Source organism: Elephas maximus, chromosome 4 (assembly GCF_024166365.1).
Source record: "Elephas maximus indicus isolate mEleMax1 chromosome 4, mEleMax1 primary haplotype, whole genome shotgun sequence".
NCBI lineage: Eukaryota > Metazoa > Chordata > Mammalia > Proboscidea > Elephantidae > Elephas > Elephas maximus.
The window spans coordinates 196734157-196756065 of NC_064822.1; the positions used below are offsets into that span (position 1 = coordinate 196734157).

The window sequence follows — 21909 nt, forward strand, 5'->3', positions numbered from 1 at the left end:
TCTTTTTTACAATAGGTAAGTGTTGAACTTTATCAAATGCTTTTTCTTTATCAGTTAAGATGATAAAATGATTTTTCTCTCCTGGTCTATTAATTTGGTAATTTGCATTGGTAGAGGATCTGATTTTGTTACATTCCTGGGATAAATCCTGTTTTGTCATCATACAGTACTGTTACATTCAGCTAGCTGACGTTTTATTCTTAGTCACGAATGAAGTGGACTTACATATGTCTCTTCTTGTCCGTGTTTTGATTGGGTGTTGAGGTTACACTGGCCTTACCTGGGGAGCTTTCTCGAGAGCAGCAGCTTATATCAGATAGAAATGAACTGTTTCCTGAAGTTTTTGAAGAAGTGTCTGTAGTCCATCTAGGTCTGTCCCCCCGCCCTTAATCTCTGTTGTCTCTATAGTTACTTCCCATTTATTGTTCTGTATTTTATTTGCATTTTACTAGATACCTGTTTTTCCAAAGAATCCATTTTTAGTTTAGTTAATCTCACTTTTAAAATTCTCTCTTTCATTGGTTCATGTTGTTACGTTTATCATTTCATTCCTTTTCCTTCTGGTTGGTTCTGCTGTTGTTCTTCAGCTTCTTCAGTTAATTGTTGAGTTTCTTTGTTTTTAACCTGTGAATCCTTATATATCCTTATATAGGGGTGCTGTGAGTTGGATTCGACTTGATCGCAATGGATTTGATTGTTTTGTTAATATCCTTGTGAATGTATTTAAAGCTCTGCATTTTTCTCCAAAGTACTGCTTCTAGCTTTGTCTCAGAAATTATGACAAATAACATTTTAGTTATTATTCAATTGTAAATATTTAATTACCTTTCTAACTTAAAGGGTTTTAAGGGATATGTTACTACTTAGTGTCAGACATAGGATTTTGTTTGGTGATAGCTTTATTGAGATATAGTTCATATACCATAAAATTCACCTATTTAAAGTGTGCAGCTCAGTGGTTTTTAATATCTTCACAGTTGTACAATCTTTTTTTTTTTTTTAACGTTTTCAAGATTTATTTACTTATCTTTATTGCGAAAGTAAGGAGCCCTGGTGGTGCAGTGGTTGAAGTGCGCGGCTGCTACCAAAAGGTTGGTGGTTTGCACCCCGTAGCTGCTCCGAGGGAGGGAGATGTGGCAGCCTGCTTCTGTAAAGATCACAGCCTTGGAAACCCTGTGGGGCAGTTGTACCCTGTCCTGTAGGGTCTCTACAAGTCGGAATTAACTTGACAGCAGTGGGTTTGGTTTGGTTTTTGGTGGTGAAATATACACAACAAAATATACACCAAACCACAGTCAAATTCAGAACATTTTCATAATTTCAGAAAGAAACCATGTGCTCTTTAGCCGTCACTCTCCATTCCCCCTCTTCCTCCGTGCCCTGGGCAACCAGTAATTCACTTTCTGTCCCTGGACATTTTGTATAAATGCCATCATACAACATGTGGTCTTTTGTGTCCGGCTTCTTTCACCCAGCGTGGTATTTCCCAGGCTCATCCAGGTTGTTGCGTGTATTAGTACTTTATTTCTTTTCATGGCTGAATAATATTCCGTTGTATGGATATGGCACATTTTATTTACTTATCAGCGAATGGACGTTTGAGTTGTTTGCACCTTTGGCTGTTTTGAGTACTGCTGCTGTAAACGTTGATGTACAAGTTTTGGTGTGGACATGTTTTCATTTCTCTTGGGTGCATTCCTAGGAATGGAATGGATCATGTGGGAACTTTGTTTAACCTTTGGAGGAACTGTCAGACTGTTATCCAAAGTGACTGCATCATTTTACGTTCCTGCCAGCAGTATAGGAGGGTTCTAGTTTCTCCACATCCTTGCCAACCTTTGTTATTATTTTGGTTTTGATTATAGCTATCCATCTCATGGATGGAGTGAATGGAAGGAATACAGAATGTCAGTGTACCAAAAAGAATTGGTCGATGTTCAGCCATTTCAGGAGGTGGCATAAGATCAACAACCGATGGTACTAAAGCGGTCCAAGCTGCACTGAAGGCACTGGCAAAACACAAGGCTTCAGGAGTTGACGGAATACCAGTTACGACGTTTCAACAAAGGGATGCAGCACTGGCGGTGCTCACTCGTCTATGCCAAGAAATTTGGAAGACAGCTTCCTGGCCAACTGACTGGAAGAAATCCACATTTGTACTCATTCCAAAAAGGTTGTGGAAATTATCGAGCGGTATCACTGATATCATATACAAGTTAAATATTTGCTGAAGATCATTCAAAAGCAGTTGCAGCAGTACATTGACAGGGAACTGCCAGAAATTCAAGCCGGATTCAGAAGGGGATGTGGAACCAGGGATATCATTGCTGATGTCAGGTGGATCCTGCCTGAAAGCAGAGGATGCCAGAAAGATGTTTACTTGTGTTTTTTTTGACTGTGCTAAGGCATTCGACTTTGTGGGTCATAACAAATTATGGATAACATTACAAAGAATGGGAATTCCAGAACACTTAGTTGTGCTTGTGAGGAACCTGTACTTAGACCAAGAGGCAGTTGTTTGAAAAGAACAAGGGGATATGGCATGGTTTAAAGTCGGGAAAATGGTGCATCAGGGTTGTATCCTTTCATCATACTTATTCAATCCATATGCTGAGTAAATAATCAGAGAAACTGAACTATATGAAGAACGGGGCATCAGGATTGGAGGACAACTCATTGACAACCTGCACTATGCAGATGACAGAACCTTGCTTGCTGAAAATGAAGAGGACTTGAGGCATTTATGGACGAAGATCAAAGACCACAACCTTCAGTATACATTATACCTCAACATAAAGAAAGCAAAAATTCTCAGAGCTGGACCAGTAAGCAACATCATGATAAATGGAGAAAAGATTGACGTCGTCAAGGATTTCATTTTACTTGGATCCACAATCAGTGCCCATGCAAGCAGCAGTAAGAAGTCAAAAGACACATTGCATTGGGCAAATATGCAGGAAATCTCTTTAAAGTGTTGAAAAACAAAGATATCATCTTGAAGACTAAGGTGTGCCTGACCCAAGCCATGGTGTGTTCAATCACCTCATGTGCATGTGAAAGCTGGACAGTGAATAAGGAAGACCAAAGAAGAATTTATGCCTTTGAATTATAGTGTTGGAGAAGAGTATTGAATATACCATGGACTGCCAGAAAAACAAACATATCTGTCTGAGAAGAAGTACAGCCAGAGTGCTCCATTGAAGTGAGGATGGTGAGACTTTGTCTTACATACTTTGGACATGTTATCAAGAGGGACCAGTTCCTGGAAAAGGACATCATGCTTGGTAAAGTCGAGAGTCAGCGAAAAAGAGGAAGACCTTCAACAAGATGGATGGACCCAGTGGTTGCATCAGTGGGCCCAGGCGTGAGAATGATTGTGAGGGTATTGCCGGACCAGGCAGTGTTTTATTCTGTTGTACATGGGGTCACTGTGAGTCAGAATCCACTCCATGGCACCCAACAACAACATCTATCTCATTGTGGTTTTGATTTGCATTTTCCTGATGGCCACTGATGTTGAGCAGCTTTTCATGTGCTTTTTGGCCATTTGTGTATCTTCTTTGGAGAAATGTCTATTCACATACTTTGATCATTTTTTTTTTTTAACTCAGCTTTCATTTATTTCCTTAACAATACATTTTTATAGTGCTTAGTTTACGACAGGCAGTTTTCTAAGCAAGCACATCTTTAGGTGCTACTCAAATGAATTAAAAAAAATTTTTTATTATATTTGGTTGTTGTTGAGAATATACACAGCAGAACGTACACCAGTTCAGTAGTTTCTACGTGTCCAGTGACATTGATTACATTCTTCCAGTTGGGTAACCGTTCTCACCCTCCTCTTCTGAGTCGTTTCTCCCCCAGGGTCACATTTTAATTATTGACTTTTGAGAGTTGTTATTTGTATTCTAGATATAAGTTCCTTATTGGGTATATGACTTACAAGTATTTTCTCACATCCTGTGGATTACCTTTTCATTTTCTTGATGGTGTCATTTGAAGCACGAAAGCTTTTAATTTTGATGAACTCCAATTTGTCTATATCTATATTTTTGCTTTTTTTTTTTTTTCGTATTTAAGAAACCGGTGCCAAATCCAAGGTCACAAAGATTTGCTCATGTTTCCTTTTAAGAGTTTTATGGCATTTCTTACATTTAGGTCTTTGATCCATTTTGATTTTTTAAAAAATTTGCCATTTCAGCTTTTACTTTACATGTGCGACTCAGTGACATTATGTTCATCATGTTGTGCAGCCATCGCTGTTACTCATTTCCAGAAATTTCCATCTCCCTTGACAGAAGCTCAGCGCCCTCCCCTCTCCCTCTTACCCTGGTAACCACTCATAGCCCCTGGTCTCTGTACATTTGCCCAGTCTAGGTATTTCCCATAAATGGAATCATGGAATATTTGTCTTTTTGTGTCCCACTTGTTTCACTCAGTGTAATGTTTTCAAGGTTAGTGCATGATGTAGCATGTATCAGGATCTCGTTTCTCTTTACGGTGGCGTAATACTCCAGCATATGTGTGTGCCACATTTTGTTTATCCGCGTGTTTGTTGATGGACATTTAAGTTGTTTCCACCTTTTGGGTATTGTAGTAGTGCTACAGCGAACATTGGTGTACATGTACCTGTTTGTGTTTCTGCTTTAAATTCTTTTGGGTGTATACCTAGGAGTGGAATTGCTGGATAGTATGGCAGTCCTGTGTTTACCTTTTTGAGAAATCTCCAAACGGTTTTCCACGATGACTGTACCATTTTAAAGTTCCCACCAGCAGTGAATGGAGGCTCCAGTTCTTCACATCCTCACCAACATCTGTTGTTGTTTGTGTTTTTGATTATAGTTGTCTTTGTGGGGTGGACTGATATCTTGTGGTTTTGATACGCATTTACCTAATGACTAATGATGCCGAGCATCTTCTGATGTGTTTTTTGGCCATTTGTATTTCCCCTTTGGTGAAATGTCTTCAATTCCTTTGCCCATTTTTAAATTGGGTTGTCTTTTTGTTGTTACGTTAACAGAGTTCTTTATATATTCTGGACATTAAGTCCTTATCAGATGTATGGTTCCCCCAAATTTTTGCCTCCTTATTATTTTATGCTTTAAATTTTAGCTTGTCAAATACTAAGGTTGTATCTTACCTTTCTTTTGGTTCATGTTTACTTGGTGTAAATTTTTAAACCTTCATATTTTTGCCTTTCTGAGTTTTTAAAATTGTGGCTTTTGTAGTAAAGATATTGTTGGATATTGGTCTTTTTAGTCCAATCTGAGAAGCTCTCTTTTCATTGATTATTTTAACTGATAAATATTTATTTAAAATTATTATTATATTAGGACTTATTTCTGCCATCTTATATTTTCCATTTAGTAAAACTTTATTTTTTTTTCTCCTTTCCTGTTTTCCATTGAATAGATAGTGTTTTTTTCATTTGTTTAACTGCTGGTTTAAATGTTATGCATATATTGTATTTATGTTCTCACGGTGACTGCCCTAAACGTAAGACCTGTGGTCATTTGTATTTTTCCTTTTGACTTTTTTAACTTAATACCTCTGCCTTTGTCATAATAAGACAGCCATCTTGGCATGCTCTTCTCGGAAATGTCTACTAGGTATAATCCTATCAAGGTGGATGGCTGTGCTCCAAAGATTCTTGTTTGGTTGATGGTGAGAGAGTGATAAAATTCCTAATGACAAGCTGCAGAATTCTGACCTCAGTTCTCCTTTATTAAAGTTTTAATTAGTGTTCTAAAGATACAATAGCATATCTTGTCACATTAATAGATAACTCAAAGCTTGTCAATGGCAATAATGCCGAAGGCCAGGCGAGAGCCTTGGAAGTTGGGCTGGTCTGCTGACCCTGTGAAGAAGGTGGGAGGGTGAATGTGAAGTCTGTAAAAGGCGTTGAGAAACAAGAGTGACTGAATGATTCAGAATATTGGGCTAGGCTCTTTTTTTTTTTTTTTTAAATTGAAATCATATAGATTTTTAATTGTTAGTTGCTGTTGCATCAGCTTCAATGCCCAGTGATAGTCTATATAACAGAAAGAAACCGTTGCCTGGCCCTGTGCCATCTCCACGATCATTGGTATGCTTGTGCCCATTGTTGAGGCTATTGTGTCAGTCCACCTCCGTGAGGATTTCTTTCATTTTCTCTGACCCTCTACTTTACCCAACATGATGTCCTTTTCTAGCGATTGATCTTCCTTTTTTTAATTTTTGTTGTGCTTTAAGTGAAAGTTTACAAACTAAGTCAGTCTCTCTTTTAGAAACTTACATACACCTTGCTATATACTCCTGGTTGTTCTCCCTCTAATGAGACAGACACGCCTTCCTTCCACCGTCTGTTTTCGTGTCCATTTGGCCAGCTCCTGACCCCCTCTGACCTCTCCTCTTTTCTCCAGGCAGGAGCTGCCCACATAGTCTCATGTGTCTACTTGATCTAAGAAGCTCACTCTTCACCAGTATCCTTTTCTATCTCATAGTTCAGTCCAATCCCTGTCTGAAGAGTTGGCTTTGGGGATGGTTCCTGTCTTGGGCTAACAGAAGGTCTGGGGTCCATGACCCCTGGGGTCCTTATAGTGCGATTGGTCTTACTTGATGACATGTCCAAAGTAAGCAAGATGAAGTTTTGTGATCCTTGCTTCTAAGGAGCATTCTGACTTCTTCCAAGACTGTTTTGTTCGTTCTTCTTACTGGCAGTCCACGGTATATTCACTATTTTTTGCCAACACCACAGTTCTAATGCACTCAAATTATTTTTTTCTTGATCAGTGTAGCTAGAGGTTTATTACTTTTATTGATCTTTTTGAAGAACCAGCTTTTGATTTTATTTTTTCTGGAGCTTTTTTATGCAAATCACTTCTGTCTGTCACTCTGCCTTGCAAATTTTAGTCATCTAAAAAAAAAAATTTTATTTATTTTATTATTATTTTTTTAAGCAGCCTACAAATTTTCATCATCTGAGATTGAAGTTGTCAAGGATTTCATTTTACTTGGATCCAAAATCAGCACCCGTGTAAGCAGCAGTCAGGAAATCAATAGACATGTTGTATTGGGCAAATCAGCTGCAAAAGACCTCTTTAAAGTGCTGAAAAGCAAAGATGTCACCTTGAAGACTAAGGTGCGCCTGACCCAAGCCATGGTATTTTCAATCACATCATATGCATGTGAAAGCTGGACAATGAATAAGGAAGACCAAAGAAGAATTGACAGCTTTGATTTGTGGTGTTGGCAAAGAATATTGCATATACCATGGACTGCCAAAAGAATGAACAAATTCGTCTTGGAAGAAATACAACCAGAATGCTCCTTAGAAGCAAGGATGGCGAGACTGCATCTTATGTCCTTTGGACGTGTCAGGAGAGATCCGTCCCTGGAGAAGGGAGGGCATCGTGCTTGGTAAAGTAGAGGGTCAGGGAAAAAGAGGAAGACCCTCAACGAGATGGATTGACACAGTGGCTGCAGCAGTGGGCTCAAGCATAACAACGATTGTGAGGATAGTGCAGGACTGGGCAGTGTTTCATTCTGTCGTACATGGAGCCGCTAGGAGCCGGAACTGACTCGGTGGCACCTAACAACGACAACAACAACAAGCAGCCTTGAACCCCAACCTCTTTCTTTTCCCCAGCAAGCCACTGCTTTTTGTGTGGACTCCCCCCTCCTCTGTTCAGAAAGTGCCCAGTCAGAAGGCTAAGATGAGCATTGAGGCCACTTCTTGTGCTTCTTTCCCTTGAGGTGTACCACCGTGGCTCTCTGCTGCCCAGCACCTGAAAACTGTTACTGTACCTGTGTTGTGCAGTTTGATAGTTGTTCAGGGTCAGAGCGTCAGTCTGATTCCCATTGCTCTGTGGTAGTCAGATTCTGCAGGGTTTATTTTTACATGATTGTCAGGTAGGTATGGTAATCTATTTTTTCCAATGGTAGCTAATCGTGCCAGTGTGCACTAGTAAATAAATCCTTTCTCCGCTGTACTGAAATGTCACATCTGTCATATATTGTGTGCCCATGTTTACCCTGGGACATTCTGTCCTTTACGTTTGTCTGTTCTTGCCCTGGTCCCATATAAATGGCCCCTATGAAGCCGAGTGTCTTCGTTGTCTAGTGCTGCTACAACAGAAATACCAGAAGTGGATGGCTTTAACAAAGAGAAGTTCATTTCCTCACAGTAAAGTAGGATACAAGTCCAAATTCAGGGTGTCAGCTCCAGGGGAAGGCTCTTTCTCTCTCATCAGTCTTCCCCTGGACTGGGAGCTTCTCTGCTCAGGGACCACTGGGTCCGAAGGACAGGCTCTGCTCCTGACACTGCTACTTGGTGGTGGTATGAGGTCCCCCCTCTCTGTTTGATTCCCTTTCCTTTTATCTCTTGTAAGATAAAAGGTGGTACGGGCCACACCTTAGGGAGACTCTGTTTACGTTGGATCAAGGATGTAACCTGAGCGAGGGTATTACATCCCACCGTAATCTTCCTTAACCACAGGCAGAGATTATGATTTAGAGCAAATAGGAAAATCACAAAATAGAGGACAGCCATACAGTACTGAGAATTGTGGCCTGACCAAGTTGACACGTATTTTTGTGGACAAAATTCAGTCCATGACACAGCGGTAGAACTAATGGTGGACGCAGGAACAGGAGGGAGTGGTGAGAGGGCTGTGGCAGCAGATGGGGCAGGAGCGCTGTGTCCTGAGTGTCCTGGTGGAGCAGCGTGCTGGGCATGTGGCTGTGCAGCAGTGGCAGCGGTAGTATAGCAGTTGAAGGAGATGAGGTGATGGTATTGGCATAAATAGAAGGGTTGCTGACGTTTACTGAGCAGTTACACACTTGGTATTATGCTAAGTGCTTTACAAATGATATCTTGTTTAATCTTTACCAGTAGGACCAAACACTAAGATTCAGAGAGGATAAAATGGGTGACCCAGGACACACGTAAATACAAATATACATGGTGCCTGTCATCATTCTCCTGCTTGTGTTCTTTTTGGCTCATTTTTGGCCCGAACCCAAGCCCCGAGGACTGATGCAGATAGAGGCTCTTGTATCAGTTAGCTTTTACTGTATAACAAGCGCTCCAAAAGCTGGAGGCTTCATAAGACCACTGTTTATTTGCTCACAATTCTGTGGGTTATTAGCCCAGCTGGGGTGGCTCCTTTGCTTGGTGTCAGTGGATTCACACGTACATTGGCATTCAGCTGGTGGTGGGTGAGCAGGCTGATGGCAGGGTCCCCAGAGGCCACTGCGCTGTGGTCATTTACTGTCTAGTTAGGCTAAAAAAAAAAATAGGCTAATTCTCATAGTGGTGGCTTGGGGTTCCCTGAGCACTGAGGGAGTAGCCACCATGTCCAAGGATGGTTTGACCTCTGTTTGGTCACAGCTGCTGCCGCCCATTGCTGAGCCCAGATTCTGGGGCTGCAGAGAGCCTTCTACTTGGAGGGCTCATGAGCTGCGTGGAATCTGCCTCCTTGGGATCTACCATAACCTGTTTTCTCCCAGCTTTTTTATGTGAGTGAAATATGGTTAAAAGATACTGAAAGGGCAGGCCTAAGAGTCCTTCAGGAGCAGCAGCTGGTTGCAGGGTTGCCAGGAGGCAGGGACCGCTGCGGTGGGGGCAGGTGTGCCACAGGGTGGATAGCCTCGCTGGCCTGGCCACCCAGGCCACGCCTCCTTGTCTGGTGGCTTGTTGAAGGTGGGGAGGAGTTTGTACTGATAGTAAGTGCCTCTGGCCTCTCTGGGCCTTCTCTCTGGAACTCACTTCCCACACCTCCTGCTAGCTGCTGCCTGGAGCCTTGAGTCCTCCTACAGCCTGCAAACGCTCTCTGTTGAGGTTTCCTTTTTTCCTTTCAACCCCAGTGCGCATCTGTTGTAAAGGAGGATTCCTGTTCTGATGTCATTGTGGCGATTGGTGGTTTAGAGAGGTTTTTCACTTCAGCTGTTACTCATTACCTTTGGAATCATAAGAGGGTGAAGAAAAGCTGAAATTCAAATTAAGAACTTGCAATCAAAATACATAGGTCCCAGATTTAAGTAGTGTAGTGGCTAATGTTATGGTTAAAAAAATTAGCATCTTTCAAAGTCCTCCAGCAGTGTATATGCAAAACATTTAATAGTTTGCCTGTGAAACTGGCTGTCCAGCCAGCTGTAGGGTCATTGAGAACATGCTGAGTTCTGAACAGGGCATCAGAGGTGTGCGCAGGTGCCAAGGTGCATGCAGGTGTGGGGAACTGAGGGCAGTGGAGGGAGTTCCAGGTTAGCTTCGTCTGACTGGGTGAGTAGGATTTTGTTTTAGCACAAGAAAGAGTATGTGCTGAGGCATAAAAGTGTGAAAGTACGTTCCGTATTTGTGTTTTTTGGCTGTAGGATGGGGGAGGGAGAATGAGTGGTGTCTAGAGGGTCAGAAGGACACTTTGTACAAAGCAGCCTGGAGGTGTGGTGGGCACCTGGGGCCAGCAGAGAGGAGATGGGAATGATATGAAGGCGACTAAAATTTGGAAAAGTAAGTTGGACACAGTAAAGGCGCAGGGCTGGGGGGCAGACAGGCTGTGGTGCCTGGTGTCAGGGGTCCCAGAGCAGCAGAGTTTCATTAACGAACAGGAGGGTTTTATGTAGTGTCGTCATTGTTACATGTTATCCAGTTGGTTCAGACTCACAGTGACCCAGTACACAACAGAACAAAACACTGCCCGATCCTGTGCCGTTCTCACAGTCGTTGTTATGCTTGAGCTCATTGTTGTAGCCAGTGTGTCAGTCCATCTCGTTGAGGGTCTTTTTCTTTTTTGCTGACCTTCTACTTTACCAAGCATGATGTCCTTCTCCAGGGACTGGTCCCTCTTGATAACATGTCTGAAGTATGTGAGACAAAGTCTCACCACGCTTCTAAGGAGCATTCTGGCTGTACTTCTTCCAAGACATTTGATCATTCTTCTGGCTGTTGTTGTTAGGTACAGTCGAGTTGATTCTGACTCATAGCAATGCTATGCACAGCAGAACGAAACACTGCCCAGTCCTGCATTATGCTCACAATTGTTGCTGTGCTTGAGCCCATCGTTGCAGCCACTCTGTCAGTCCATCTCATTGAGGGTCTTCCTCTTTTTCCCTGACCCTCTACTTTACCAACCATGATGTCCTTCTCCAGGGACTGATCTCACCTGATAACATGTCTAAAGTATGTAAGACGCAGTCTCGCCATCCTTGCTTCTAAGGAGCATTCTGGCTGTACTTCTTCCAAGTCAGATTTGTTCATTCTTTTGGCAGTCCATGGAATTTCTTCGCCAGCACTACAATTCAAAGGCATCAGTTCTTCTTGGATCTTCCTTATTCATTGTCCAGCTTTCACATGCATTGAAAACACCATGGCTTAGATCAGGCGCACCTTAGTCCTCAAGGTGACATCTTAGCTTTTCAACACTTAAAGCGGTCTTTCGCAGCTGATTTGCCCAATGCAACGCATCTTTTGATTTCTTAACTCCTGCTTCCATGGGTGTTGATTGTGGATCCAAGTAAAATGAAATCCTTGACAACTTCAATCTTCTTGCCATTTATCATGGTGTTACTTATTGGTCCAGCTGTGAGGACTTTTGTTTTCTTTACGTTGAGATGTAATCCGTACTGAAGGCTGTGCTCTTTGATCTTCATCAGTAAGTGCTTCAAGTCCTCTTCATTTTCAGCAAGGAAAGTTGTGTCATCTGCAAAACGCGGGTTGTTAATGAGTCTTCCTCCAATCCTGATGCCCCGTTCTTCATGTAGTCCAGCTTCTCGGATTAGTTGCTCAGCGTAAAGATTGAATTGGTATGGTGAAAGGATACAACCCTGACGCATGCCTTTCCTGACTTTTAACCATGGAGTATCCTCTTGTTCTTTTCGAACAACTGCCTCTTGGTCTGTGAACAGATTCCTCATGAGCACAATTAAGTGTTCCGGAATTCCCATTCTCCACAGTGATATCCATAATTTGCTATCATCCACACAGTTGAATGCCTTAGCATAGTAAATAAAACAGAAGTAAACATATTCCTGGTGTTCTCTGCTTTCGCCCAGGATCCATCTGGCATCAGCAATGATATCCCTTGTTCCACGTCCTCTTCTGACTCCGGTGTGCATTTCTGGAGATTCCCTGTCGATGTACTGCCTCGACCGCTTTTGAATGATCTTCAGCAAAAGTTTACTGGTGTGTGATAATGATATTTTTCAATAATTTCTGCATTCTGTTGGATCACGTTTCTTTGGAATAGGCACAAATATGACAGAATGGGTACAGGTAAACTGTCTTCCAGATTTCTTGGTGTAGATGAGTCAGTGCTTCCAGTGCTGCATCCGTTTTACGGAAACATCTTGGTTGGTATTCTGTCAATTTCTGGAGCCTTGTTTTTCACCAATGCCTTCAGTGCAGTTTGGACTTCTTCCTGATCATGTGGTACCTCCTGAAATGGTTGAACGTTGAGCAGTCCTTCCTGGCATAGGGACTCTTTGTGTTCTTTCCATCTTCCTTTGATGTTTTCTGCATCGTTTAATATTTTCCCATAGAGTTCTTCAGTATTGCAACAAGTCTTGAGATTTTTCTTTAGTTCTTTTAGCTTGAGAAATGCCAAGTATGTTCTTCCCTTTTGGTTTTCTATCTCCAGGTCTTTGCAGGTACCATTATAATACTTGACTTTGTCTTCTCGAGCTGCCTTTTGAAATCTTCTGTTCACCTCTTTTACTTCCGCATTTCTTCTTTTGCTTTAGGTATTTGACATTCAAGAGTAAGCTTCAGAGTCTCTTCTGACATTCATTTTGCCTGGACTCTACAAGGCTGGCCTAGCTCAGTGGCTCTTAAATGTCCAGGCAAAGTCCATGGTTGGAGATATGGAGGAAGGACGGCTTAGTAGGGGTTTCTCAGGGTGCTATGGGGAGACCTAGTGACTTACTGGGTGCACACGTGAGGAGGGTGGCAGCTGTAAGAACAACTCTGGGTGTTACTCACCCAGCAGGGATGGTGCGGGGAGGCCAGGTGGTAAAGGCCAGCAAGATGAGGTATCTTGAGTCTGAGTTGTTGAGACTGCTTTCTGGGAGACACCTGGGAAAGTGTCCAGCGTCTTGCTCAGGAGGGTACTGGACACTATGGCTGCGGGTTTGGGAGGCACTGCCTTTCTCATAGTGGAATGGCATCTCTGTTGCCTGCACGTGGGAGACATCAGATGGTGTTGGCAGACAGAACCAAGAACCGGGCGAATGCGCAGGGGGCTGTCAAATGAGGGAGGCATCTCAGCCCACGGGACAACCTAGAGGAGGCAGTGTCCTGGGAGCTGGGCAGATAGTGGTGTCTCTAGGGCCGAGCTGCTGAAGAGGGACAGCCAGCAGGTGGTGCTGGCCTGTGAGCTGACCTTGATGGCCAGATCAGAGCAGTATGTGCTGGGCTGTCTCCGTCTGCGGCCTGTGGGAGTGCACACTGGTCTTGGGGATGGAGCAGCCCAGGCTTCCTGGACTTCAGTGTGGAGTTGCTGAGGATGGGCTCGTGGAGGAGGGGAGACGTGACCCTGTTGCCTCTCTCGTAGCTCTGTGAGCCATCACCATGTTCTGGAAGTTTGACTTGAATACCACCTCGCACGTCGACAAGCTGCTGGACAAGGAGGACGTGACGCTGCAGGAGCTTATGGATGAGGATGACCTCCTGCAGGAGTGCAAGGCCCAGAACCGAAAGCTGCTGGACTTCCTGTGCCGGCAGCAATGCATGGAGGAGCTGGTGAGCCTCATCACGCAGGACCCGCCCCTGGACATGGAAGAGAAGGTCCGCTTCAAGTATGTACTGCTGCCGTGCCAGGTGGGCCACGTGTCACTGGGCAGAGCCGCAGGCAGGTAGCAGGTTGTTTGGGGACAGCCAGTCACAAGGGTTTTGTCACTGAGACGCTAGCCTTAAATGTCCCACCCTAGCTGAGTCTGAGGAAGCCGTACCTGTAGGGCTGGGGCAAGGTATGCCTGAGTGGCAGTGATGGTCCAGGGGGGTTTACAGTCAGAGTCTAGGAGAAGTCAGTGATAGATAAGTCAACAGTGAGAAAAAGACCACCTCCGGGGGAGCCCTTCTGTAAGTGAATAAAGAGTGAACTGTGAACGGTGTTTACCTGTTCAGACTAAGGTGAACACTGGGCAGCAGCGTGACTAAAGATTATGTTCCAGCTGCCCAGGGAGAGTGAGGAGAGGGTAGTAGGTGGTGGGGCTGAACCTTCCTCTTCCGTTGTGTGACACCTAGAATTGATAAAGGCAGCGGGAATGTCACGTATATGTGCATATGCTATTTAGAAACAAGGGAGCTGATAGAGAAAATAGCTAAAAGAGTATGCAATGAAGTCTATGAGAAATGTGACTTGGGAGTGAGAATGGTAACAGGGATGGGGACCTGCCTTTTATCATGAGCCCTCTCACACTATATGATCTTTTCAAGCATGTATACATGTTACTCTGATTAAAAATATTAAACCAATTTTTTTGAGAAAAGGAATAGGATGGATAGCTGGATGGATATATATAGATGGATGGATGGATGGTAGGTGGATGGATAGATGGGTGGATGGTGGGTGGGTAGATGGAGGGGTGGGTGGGTGGATGGATAGATGGATGGAATGGATGGATGGATGAGTGGAATAGATGGATGAGTGGATGGATGGGTGGATGCATGCGTGGATGGATGGTTGGGTAGATGGATGGTTGGGTGAGGTGGTAGCAAGAGGAGAAAACAGGGTTAAGATTGCTTTTCATAGGTGGGAAAATATAGGTATGTATGAAGAGCAGGTTGCAGCGTGGAAGCAGCCTTTCATGATGGTAAATTAATGGATGTGGCTGCGTGCCAGTAGGACTTTATTTCACAGAAATCCAGTCTGCCTCTCAAGGACAGGCCTGCCGCCCGCCTGGGCTGGGCTCTGACAGGTTAGAGCCAGCACCTCCTCTGACAGGTGTCACTTGGGCACGTGTCCTAGAGTGTAAGGTTGCACCTGCAACCTGGCTGAGCACATGGCTGTCTCACCCTGACGTCTGGACTCTGGGTGACGGAGAGACCCTCTTTTCCTGAGAGTGGAGAGTGAACCTGAGCTGTGCCTGCTCCAGAGAGGTGGCTCCTCTGTGCTCCGGGCTCAGGCAGCAGCTTCTGTCCCTGCTTGCAGTCTAAGGCTGCTCCGGACAGGTGGGCCTGTGTAATACCTCTGCCCTAAGCCCGCAGAGCTGGAAGCAGTGGCCATGTGACCCAGCCCTGGAAATGGGCAGATGTTCCTGGTCTCTTCCTTGAGGTGCCTGAACAGTCTGCTTGCCGAGTTTTGGACTTTTTGAGAAATAAGATGAAAGAGCCAGCAGACAGACACCAAGATAACATTTTTGTTACCCTTAAAGCAGATTTGGGAGAAGGTGGTTGATGATGCTGGGCTGCTGGGCCACGCTGTTCCCGTCTCAGAGTGAACCAGAGCAGAGCTGGGCTGGCTGGTGCTTGAGTGGCAGAGCCTAGCATGCCCAACCCATGCTTCCCCAATGACTCCTGGAGGGGCAGAGGGGGCAGGGGGCTGGGCTGGCAGAGCTTTCTGTCCACAGGTTTGGGGCCTCCCCCACCCAGCGCTTCCTGGAGCCTTCCAGCCCTGCTCTGGTAACTCGCCATCCCTGTGTTCCGACATTTCAGCAGTTTCCTTGCTCTCGGTTTCCTTCCTTGTAGCCAATTGCCTTCTCTCAGGTAGCGTCTTGCAAAAGGCCACAGAGGTCATGCTCTTGGGGGCCAAGCACGTCTAAGAATGTACGTGACTTGTACTTGCTGGATACTCTGCTTCAGGCTTCCAGGCTGGGCAGCCTGGTCCAGTCACTTTGAAGACTTGTCTTCTGGTTTCCAGCCTTGCTCTTGAGGTTAGATGCCAGGGAGTCCCCTTTGTCTGTCTGTCTGTCGTGTTTTCCTCACTCCCCACTCCCCCGCAGAGCGGTTAGGTCTTTTCTACTGCCTTCTGTTCTGAAACTTCCCAGCGATGTGATAATATCGTGGTCTTTTGTTTGGGCTCCATGGGCCCTCTCAGTGTTGGAATCCACAAGGAAGTGTATCTGCGTTATTTGTCTGATGGTGTTTCTCCCTTCAGTTTTCCCCTGTTCTCTCTTCCTGGGATTTCTGGTGGGCGCTGTCCTTCTCCTCCCAGTGCCATCTGCTAGACCACCTGAATGTGCACTTGAGTCTTCTAGCATTCGCTCTTACTGCCACGTCCTTGTCTTTTTGTTCTATATCCGAGGGATATCTTCAACTTTTATCTTCCCATCCTTCTATTGATTTTTTAAATTTCTGCCATCACATTTTTAATTTCTAAGAGCTCTTTCTTATTCTCAGATTTTCCAATAGCTTTCAGTGCATAGCCTATTGTAATGTGGTTTTTTATGTTTTCTTCATTATCTTTCCTCTGAGTTCTTTTTGTCTCTTTGTTGTTTGCCATTTGTGTTCCTTCCAAGAGTGAGGCACTAAAACCTGCCCATAAGCTGTGATGTCCAAACGAGGCCTGTTAACTCACCATAGGTTGCCCTTGCACACCCTCTGTGGGCTGATCCCGTGGGCAGCCACAGCCGTCTTGTCAGGTGGCGATCCTTTGACAAGAATCCCTCTAGCCATCAGCATCGTGGGGCTGGGAAGACGGGCTGGCATGACATCGTCAGCATTGTCGTTACCAGGTCCCCATCCCAGGACGGTGCCCCGTCCCTCCCCAGCTGTGCCTGGCCTTCCTGTGTCAGCAGCTCTGACTGCTTTCTTCAGGAGTGAACCTCTGACATCCTGTGAGGGGCTGGCGCTTTCACTATCCTTAGGATGGTTTCTCACCTCTAGCTCCTACGCCTCCAGGAGTCGTGTGGCCTGGTTCTCGTGTTCCGGCTGGCACTCTCCTTCCCAAATCCTCTTGGGCCCTCTGTCCTTCTGCCCTGTGCTGCGTGCATCTTCCACTGGTGGTCATCATAGCCACTCTTGTGCTGGGCATCCCATCATTTGACCTTATGCTAACCCTACAGAGCAGACCCTGGGCTACCCCATCCCGTAGACACAGACGCTAACAGCCAGAGGCCAAGCCAGGGGGCACAGAGCTGGGATAGACCCAGCCCATGGCTGCACGCATAGCACTCGGCCCTTCTTGCCGTGGCCTTCGGCCCTCCTCTGCCTTCTCTCCTGGCCTGCAGTAACTCACTTGTACTGGCTCTGGGCCCTCAGGCCTCTCTGCTGGTCCAGGCCTGCTTACATAAGTGCTGCTGGGCCTCCACTCTGAACCTGGTTGGTCCTGCGGGCCCAGCCTGCCCCACACGGCACTGCCTGCGCTCTACAGCTTGCTCGCCGTCTTCCGTGCTGGTTAGTCTTGCCCTTACCTGTGACGACCTCCCACCTCCATACCCAGCCAGGCACCGTGCCCTGCCAACTCTGTTCCTCATGTCCTGCAGGCCTAGGCCCTCTTCACTCCACACAGACTGCACAGGTCAGGCCCTTGGTCGGCATGTCCTCTGTACCTGGCTCTGGTACTTGTCAGTGGTACAGAGGAGGGAGTAGCAGCCAGCGGTGCCCAAGTGCTTGCTGTGTGCTGGGCGCTGTTTCATATACACTGGTTCCTCCGTCCTCACAGAAGCTTGTGGGGTGGCATAGATGGTCTTATCTCCATGCCCAGAAACAAGCACTGAGACACAGAGGGTAAGGGACTTGGTGAGGCCGGGAAAGTGCAGGGCAGGGTGTGTGCCTGGCAGCCAGACCCAGGGCTGCTCTGGTCAGCGTGTCTTACCTCAAGACACTCCCACCATGCTCCCAGCTGCCTCCAGCCAAGCACGCTTCCTGGTGTGCCATGATGTGGGACATGTAGCATTGGTACTCGTCACTGGTCCAGGGCTGTCCTGGACACAGGGGGTTGTTGGCTAGACATGCCCTCCCTGTGTCTGCTGATGATGAAGCAGGGACGTAATAGTGGGCACTGCGTGGGGTAGTGTAAGAATGCTCTTGTAGGTGATATTTTTTGTCAAAAGTACATTGTCACAAATATTGGTGTTTATTAATAGTAATACCTCAGTGGTGCTGAAAACTGCTGATGCAGCATTCATCCAGTCTGGGGTGGGTTGGATCTGTCTGTGCCGCGTCTTCAAATTGTTTGTTAACCTGAAGGGGTAAGAAAGGCATGGAAGGAGAGGAAGGAAAGATTGACCTCTTCGATGGGCATAGCTGAGATCATTGGTAAGAGGGAGTCAGTAGGTGCAGAGGGTGCAGTGCTTGCAGAGGGTGCCGTGGGTGCCACCCACGGAGGTTTCAGTGGTGCGGCTGGTACAGAGTGTACAGTGGGTGTAGAGGTTACAACGGGTACACAGGGGGTACAGTTGGTGCAGAGGGTGTGGTGGGTGCAGAGGGCATGGTAGATGCAGCTGGTCCAGAGATCAGGGTTTGGAAATGGAGGTTGTCGGTTGGTAGGGTACGAGGTGCCCAAACATGTACTTTAAAAACTGAGAGCTTTGTGGAGTCATAAATATGTTAGTTCAAAAGTAATCATGTTTTTGTTTTGTCTGAGGTCTGTTCAGTTTTTTGTTCTTTTAATATAGATTTGCCTGCTAGTAGGCAGATTATTTGGAGCCCTGGTGGTGCAGTGGTTAAGAGCTGTGGCTGCTAACCAAAAGGTCGGCAGTTCAAATCCACCAGCTGCTCCTTCAAACTCTGTGGGGGCAGTTCTAGTCTGTTCTGTAAGGTCGCTATTAGCTGGAATTGACTCAGCGGCTTTGGGTTTGTTTTTTTGGTTTAGGTAGATTATTTAACCAGCTTCCTGAGTGTCTTGAGAAGTCTAATTTCACCTTCAGTTGCTTGGTTTGTGCCCTTTTAGATATCCAAACACAGCCTGTGAGCTGCTGACCTCTGATGTGCCACAGATCAACGACAAGCTGGGAGGGGACGAGACCTTACTGAACCTTCTGTACGACTTTCTGGACCATGAGCCTCCTCTCAACCCTCTCCTCGCCAGCTTTTTCAGCAAGACCATCGGCAACCTCATTGCAAGAAAAACTGAACAAGTAAGTCAGCTGAGACCACATGGTGGCAGCAGGCTGTCCCCACTGGTGCTGCCATGTCTGACTGTCACCAGCACCCACTGCATCTGCTGTGGGATAGCTGTGGGGCATGAGGGGTGCTCACGTGTGGCTTAGAATTTGAATAAGAAAGGATTTTCCAAGGAATGTTTCTGCTGGCCAGCACTGGACTGAGGCACACTTCCCACCATCCCTCGGAGCTACCCAGCCTTGTAAGGCCCAGGAATGGGCCACTGGTATCCCAGACCAGAGACAGGCCTGGGAGCACACCTTCGTCATTCAGACCCTCAGGACATCCACTGATGTGGTCCTTAACCAGCACTTAATATTACCTACCAGTTTTTGTTTTAGCACCTGGTGAGTGTATATTTCATCACTGGAGAAGATCAAAGACCACAGCCTTCAGTATGGATTACACCGCAACATAAAGAAAACAAAAATCCTCACACCTGGACCAATAAGGAACATCATGATAAACGGAGAAAAGATTGAAGTTGTCAAGGATTTCATTTTACTTGGATCCACAGTCACCGCCCAAGGAAGCAGCAGTCAGGATACCAAAAAACGTATTGCATTGGGCAGATAATACTGCAAAAGACCTCTTTAAAGTGTTCAAAAACAAAGATGTCACTTTGAGGACTAACATACACCTGGCCCAAGCCATGGTGTTTTCAGTTGCCTCTCTGCATGTGAAAGCTGGACATCAATAAAAAAGACCAAAGAATGCATTTGAATTATGCCTTTGCATTACAGTGTTGGAGAAGAATATTGAATTTTAGACTACCAAAAGAACAAACAAGTCTCGTCTTGGAAGAAGTACAAGCAGAATGCTCCCAAGAAGCATTAGATGGCAAGACTTCACGTTATGTACTTAGGACGTGTTATCTGTAGTGAATGCAAACCTAATCTAAATTTCAGAAGGTTTTTTTGGTATGGAAATTCATAAGCTCCTTGTAAAATCTATATAGAAATGCAAAGGGCAAAGAAGAGTCAAAACAGTCTTGAGAAAAAACAGAGAGCTAACTCTCTCAGGTATCAGGACTTGTTAGATGCCATCCAGTCCGTTCCAAGTCACAGTGAACTTAACGTACAACAGAAAGAAACACTGCCCAGTACTGCGCCATCCTTAGTTAGTGCTGTGCTGAAGCCCATTGTTGCAGTCACTGTGTCAGTCCATCTCGTTGAGGGTCTTCCTCCTTTTTGCTGACCCTCTGCTTTACCATGCATGGTGTCCTTCTCCAGGGACTGATCCCTCCTGACAACATGTCCAAAGTATGTGAGACATAGTCTCGCCATCCTTGCTTCCAAGTTGTGCTTCTTCCAAGACAGATTTGTTCATTGTGTTGGCAGTCCATGGTATATTCAATATTCTTTGCCAGCACCACAATTCAAAGGCATCAATTCTTCTTTGGTCTTCTTACTCATTGTCCAGCTTTCACATGCGTTGGAGGTGATTGAAAACACCATGGCTTGGGTCAGGCACACCTTAGTCCTCAGGGTGACATCTTTGCTTTTTAACACTTTAAAGACATGACTTTCAGCCAGTTTGCTCAATGCAAGGTGTCTTTTGATTTGACTGCTGCTTCCATGGCTATTGATTGTGGATCCAATTAAAATGAAATCCTTGACAACCTTAGTCTTTTCTCCATTTATCATGATGTTGCTCACTGGTCCAGTTGTGAGGATTTGTGTTTTCTTTATGTTGAGGTGCATTCCATACTGAAGGCTGTGGTCTTGGATCTTCATCAGTAAGTGCTTCAAGCCCTCTTCGTTTTCAGCCAGCAAGGTTGTATCTTCTGCGTAATGCAGATTGTTAATGAGTCTTCCTCCAACCCTGATGCTCGGATTATTTGCTTAGCATCCAGACTGAACAGGTATGGCAAAAGGATACAACCCTGGCTCACACCTTTCCTCACTGTTAACCATGCAGTATACCCTTACTCTGTTCAATGACTGCCTCGTGATCCATGTAGAGATTTCCTCATGAGCACAATTAAGTGTTCTGGAATTCCCATTCTCTGAATTGTTACCCATAATTTGTTATGATTCACACAGTCAAATGCCGTAGCATAGTCAATTTAAGACACAGGAAAACATCTTCCTGGTGTTCTCTGCTTTCAGCCAGGATCTATCTGACATCAGCAATGATATCCCTGGTTCCACGTCCTCTTTTGAATCTGGCTTGAATTTCTGGCAGTTCCCTGTCGATATACTGCTGCAGCCACTTTTGGATGATCTTCAGCAAAATTTTGCTTCCATGTGATAGTAATGATATTGTTTTGTAAGTTCTGCATTTGGTGGGACCACCTTTTTGGGGACTAGGTGTAAATACGGATCTCTTCCAGTCAGTTGGCCAGATAGCTGTCTTCCAAATTTCTTGGCATAGACGAGTGAGCACTTTTAGCATTGCATCTGTTTGTTGAAACATCTCAGTTGGTATTCTGTCAATTCCCAGAGCCTTGTTTTTTCGCTAGTGCCTTTTTCAGGGCAGTTTAGACCTCTTCCTTCAGTACCGTCGATTCCCGATCATATGTTACCTGAAATGGTTGAACGTCAACCAATTCTTTTTAGTATAGTGACACTGTATATTCCTTCCATCTTCTTTTGTTGTTTCCTGCATCGTTTAATATTTTATCCATAGAATCCTTCGATATTGCAACTCGAGGCTTGAATTTTTTCTTCAGCTCTTTCAGCTTGAGAAATGCTGAGCGTGTTCTTCCCTTTTGGTTTTCTATATCCAGGTCTTAGCACATGTCATCATAATACTTTGTCTTCTGAAGCTGCCCTTTGAAATCTTCTCTTCAGCTCTTTTACTTCATCATTTTTTTCCTTTTGCTTTAGCTACTCGTTGTTGAAGGGCAAATTTCAGAGTCTCTTCTGACATCCATTTAGGTCTTTTCT

The 21909-nt window shown here is 45.1% G+C and overlaps 1 protein-coding gene across 8 annotated transcripts in view; it reads left to right on the plus strand.

The window, feature by feature from the left end:
* Nucleotides 1–21909, plus strand: part of PPP6R2 (protein phosphatase 6 regulatory subunit 2) — a 91557-nt gene that overhangs the window by 43557 nt on the left and 26091 nt on the right. For 3 of the 8 annotated variants that reach the window (XR_007517461.1, XM_049884760.1, XM_049884759.1), the window contains 2 exons: nucleotides 13527–13770; nucleotides 18807–18993. The exons of 1 other annotated variant lie outside the window; for it this stretch is intronic. Coding sequence is in view for 5 of the 7 variants with exons in the window: in XM_049884760.1 (XP_049740717.1) it covers nucleotides 13544–13770; nucleotides 18807–18993 (414 nt within the window). In the remaining 2 variants the exon portion in view is untranslated. 4 more of the 8 variants (XM_049884761.1, XM_049884762.1, XM_049884763.1 and 1 more) reach the window with 4 other exon arrangements.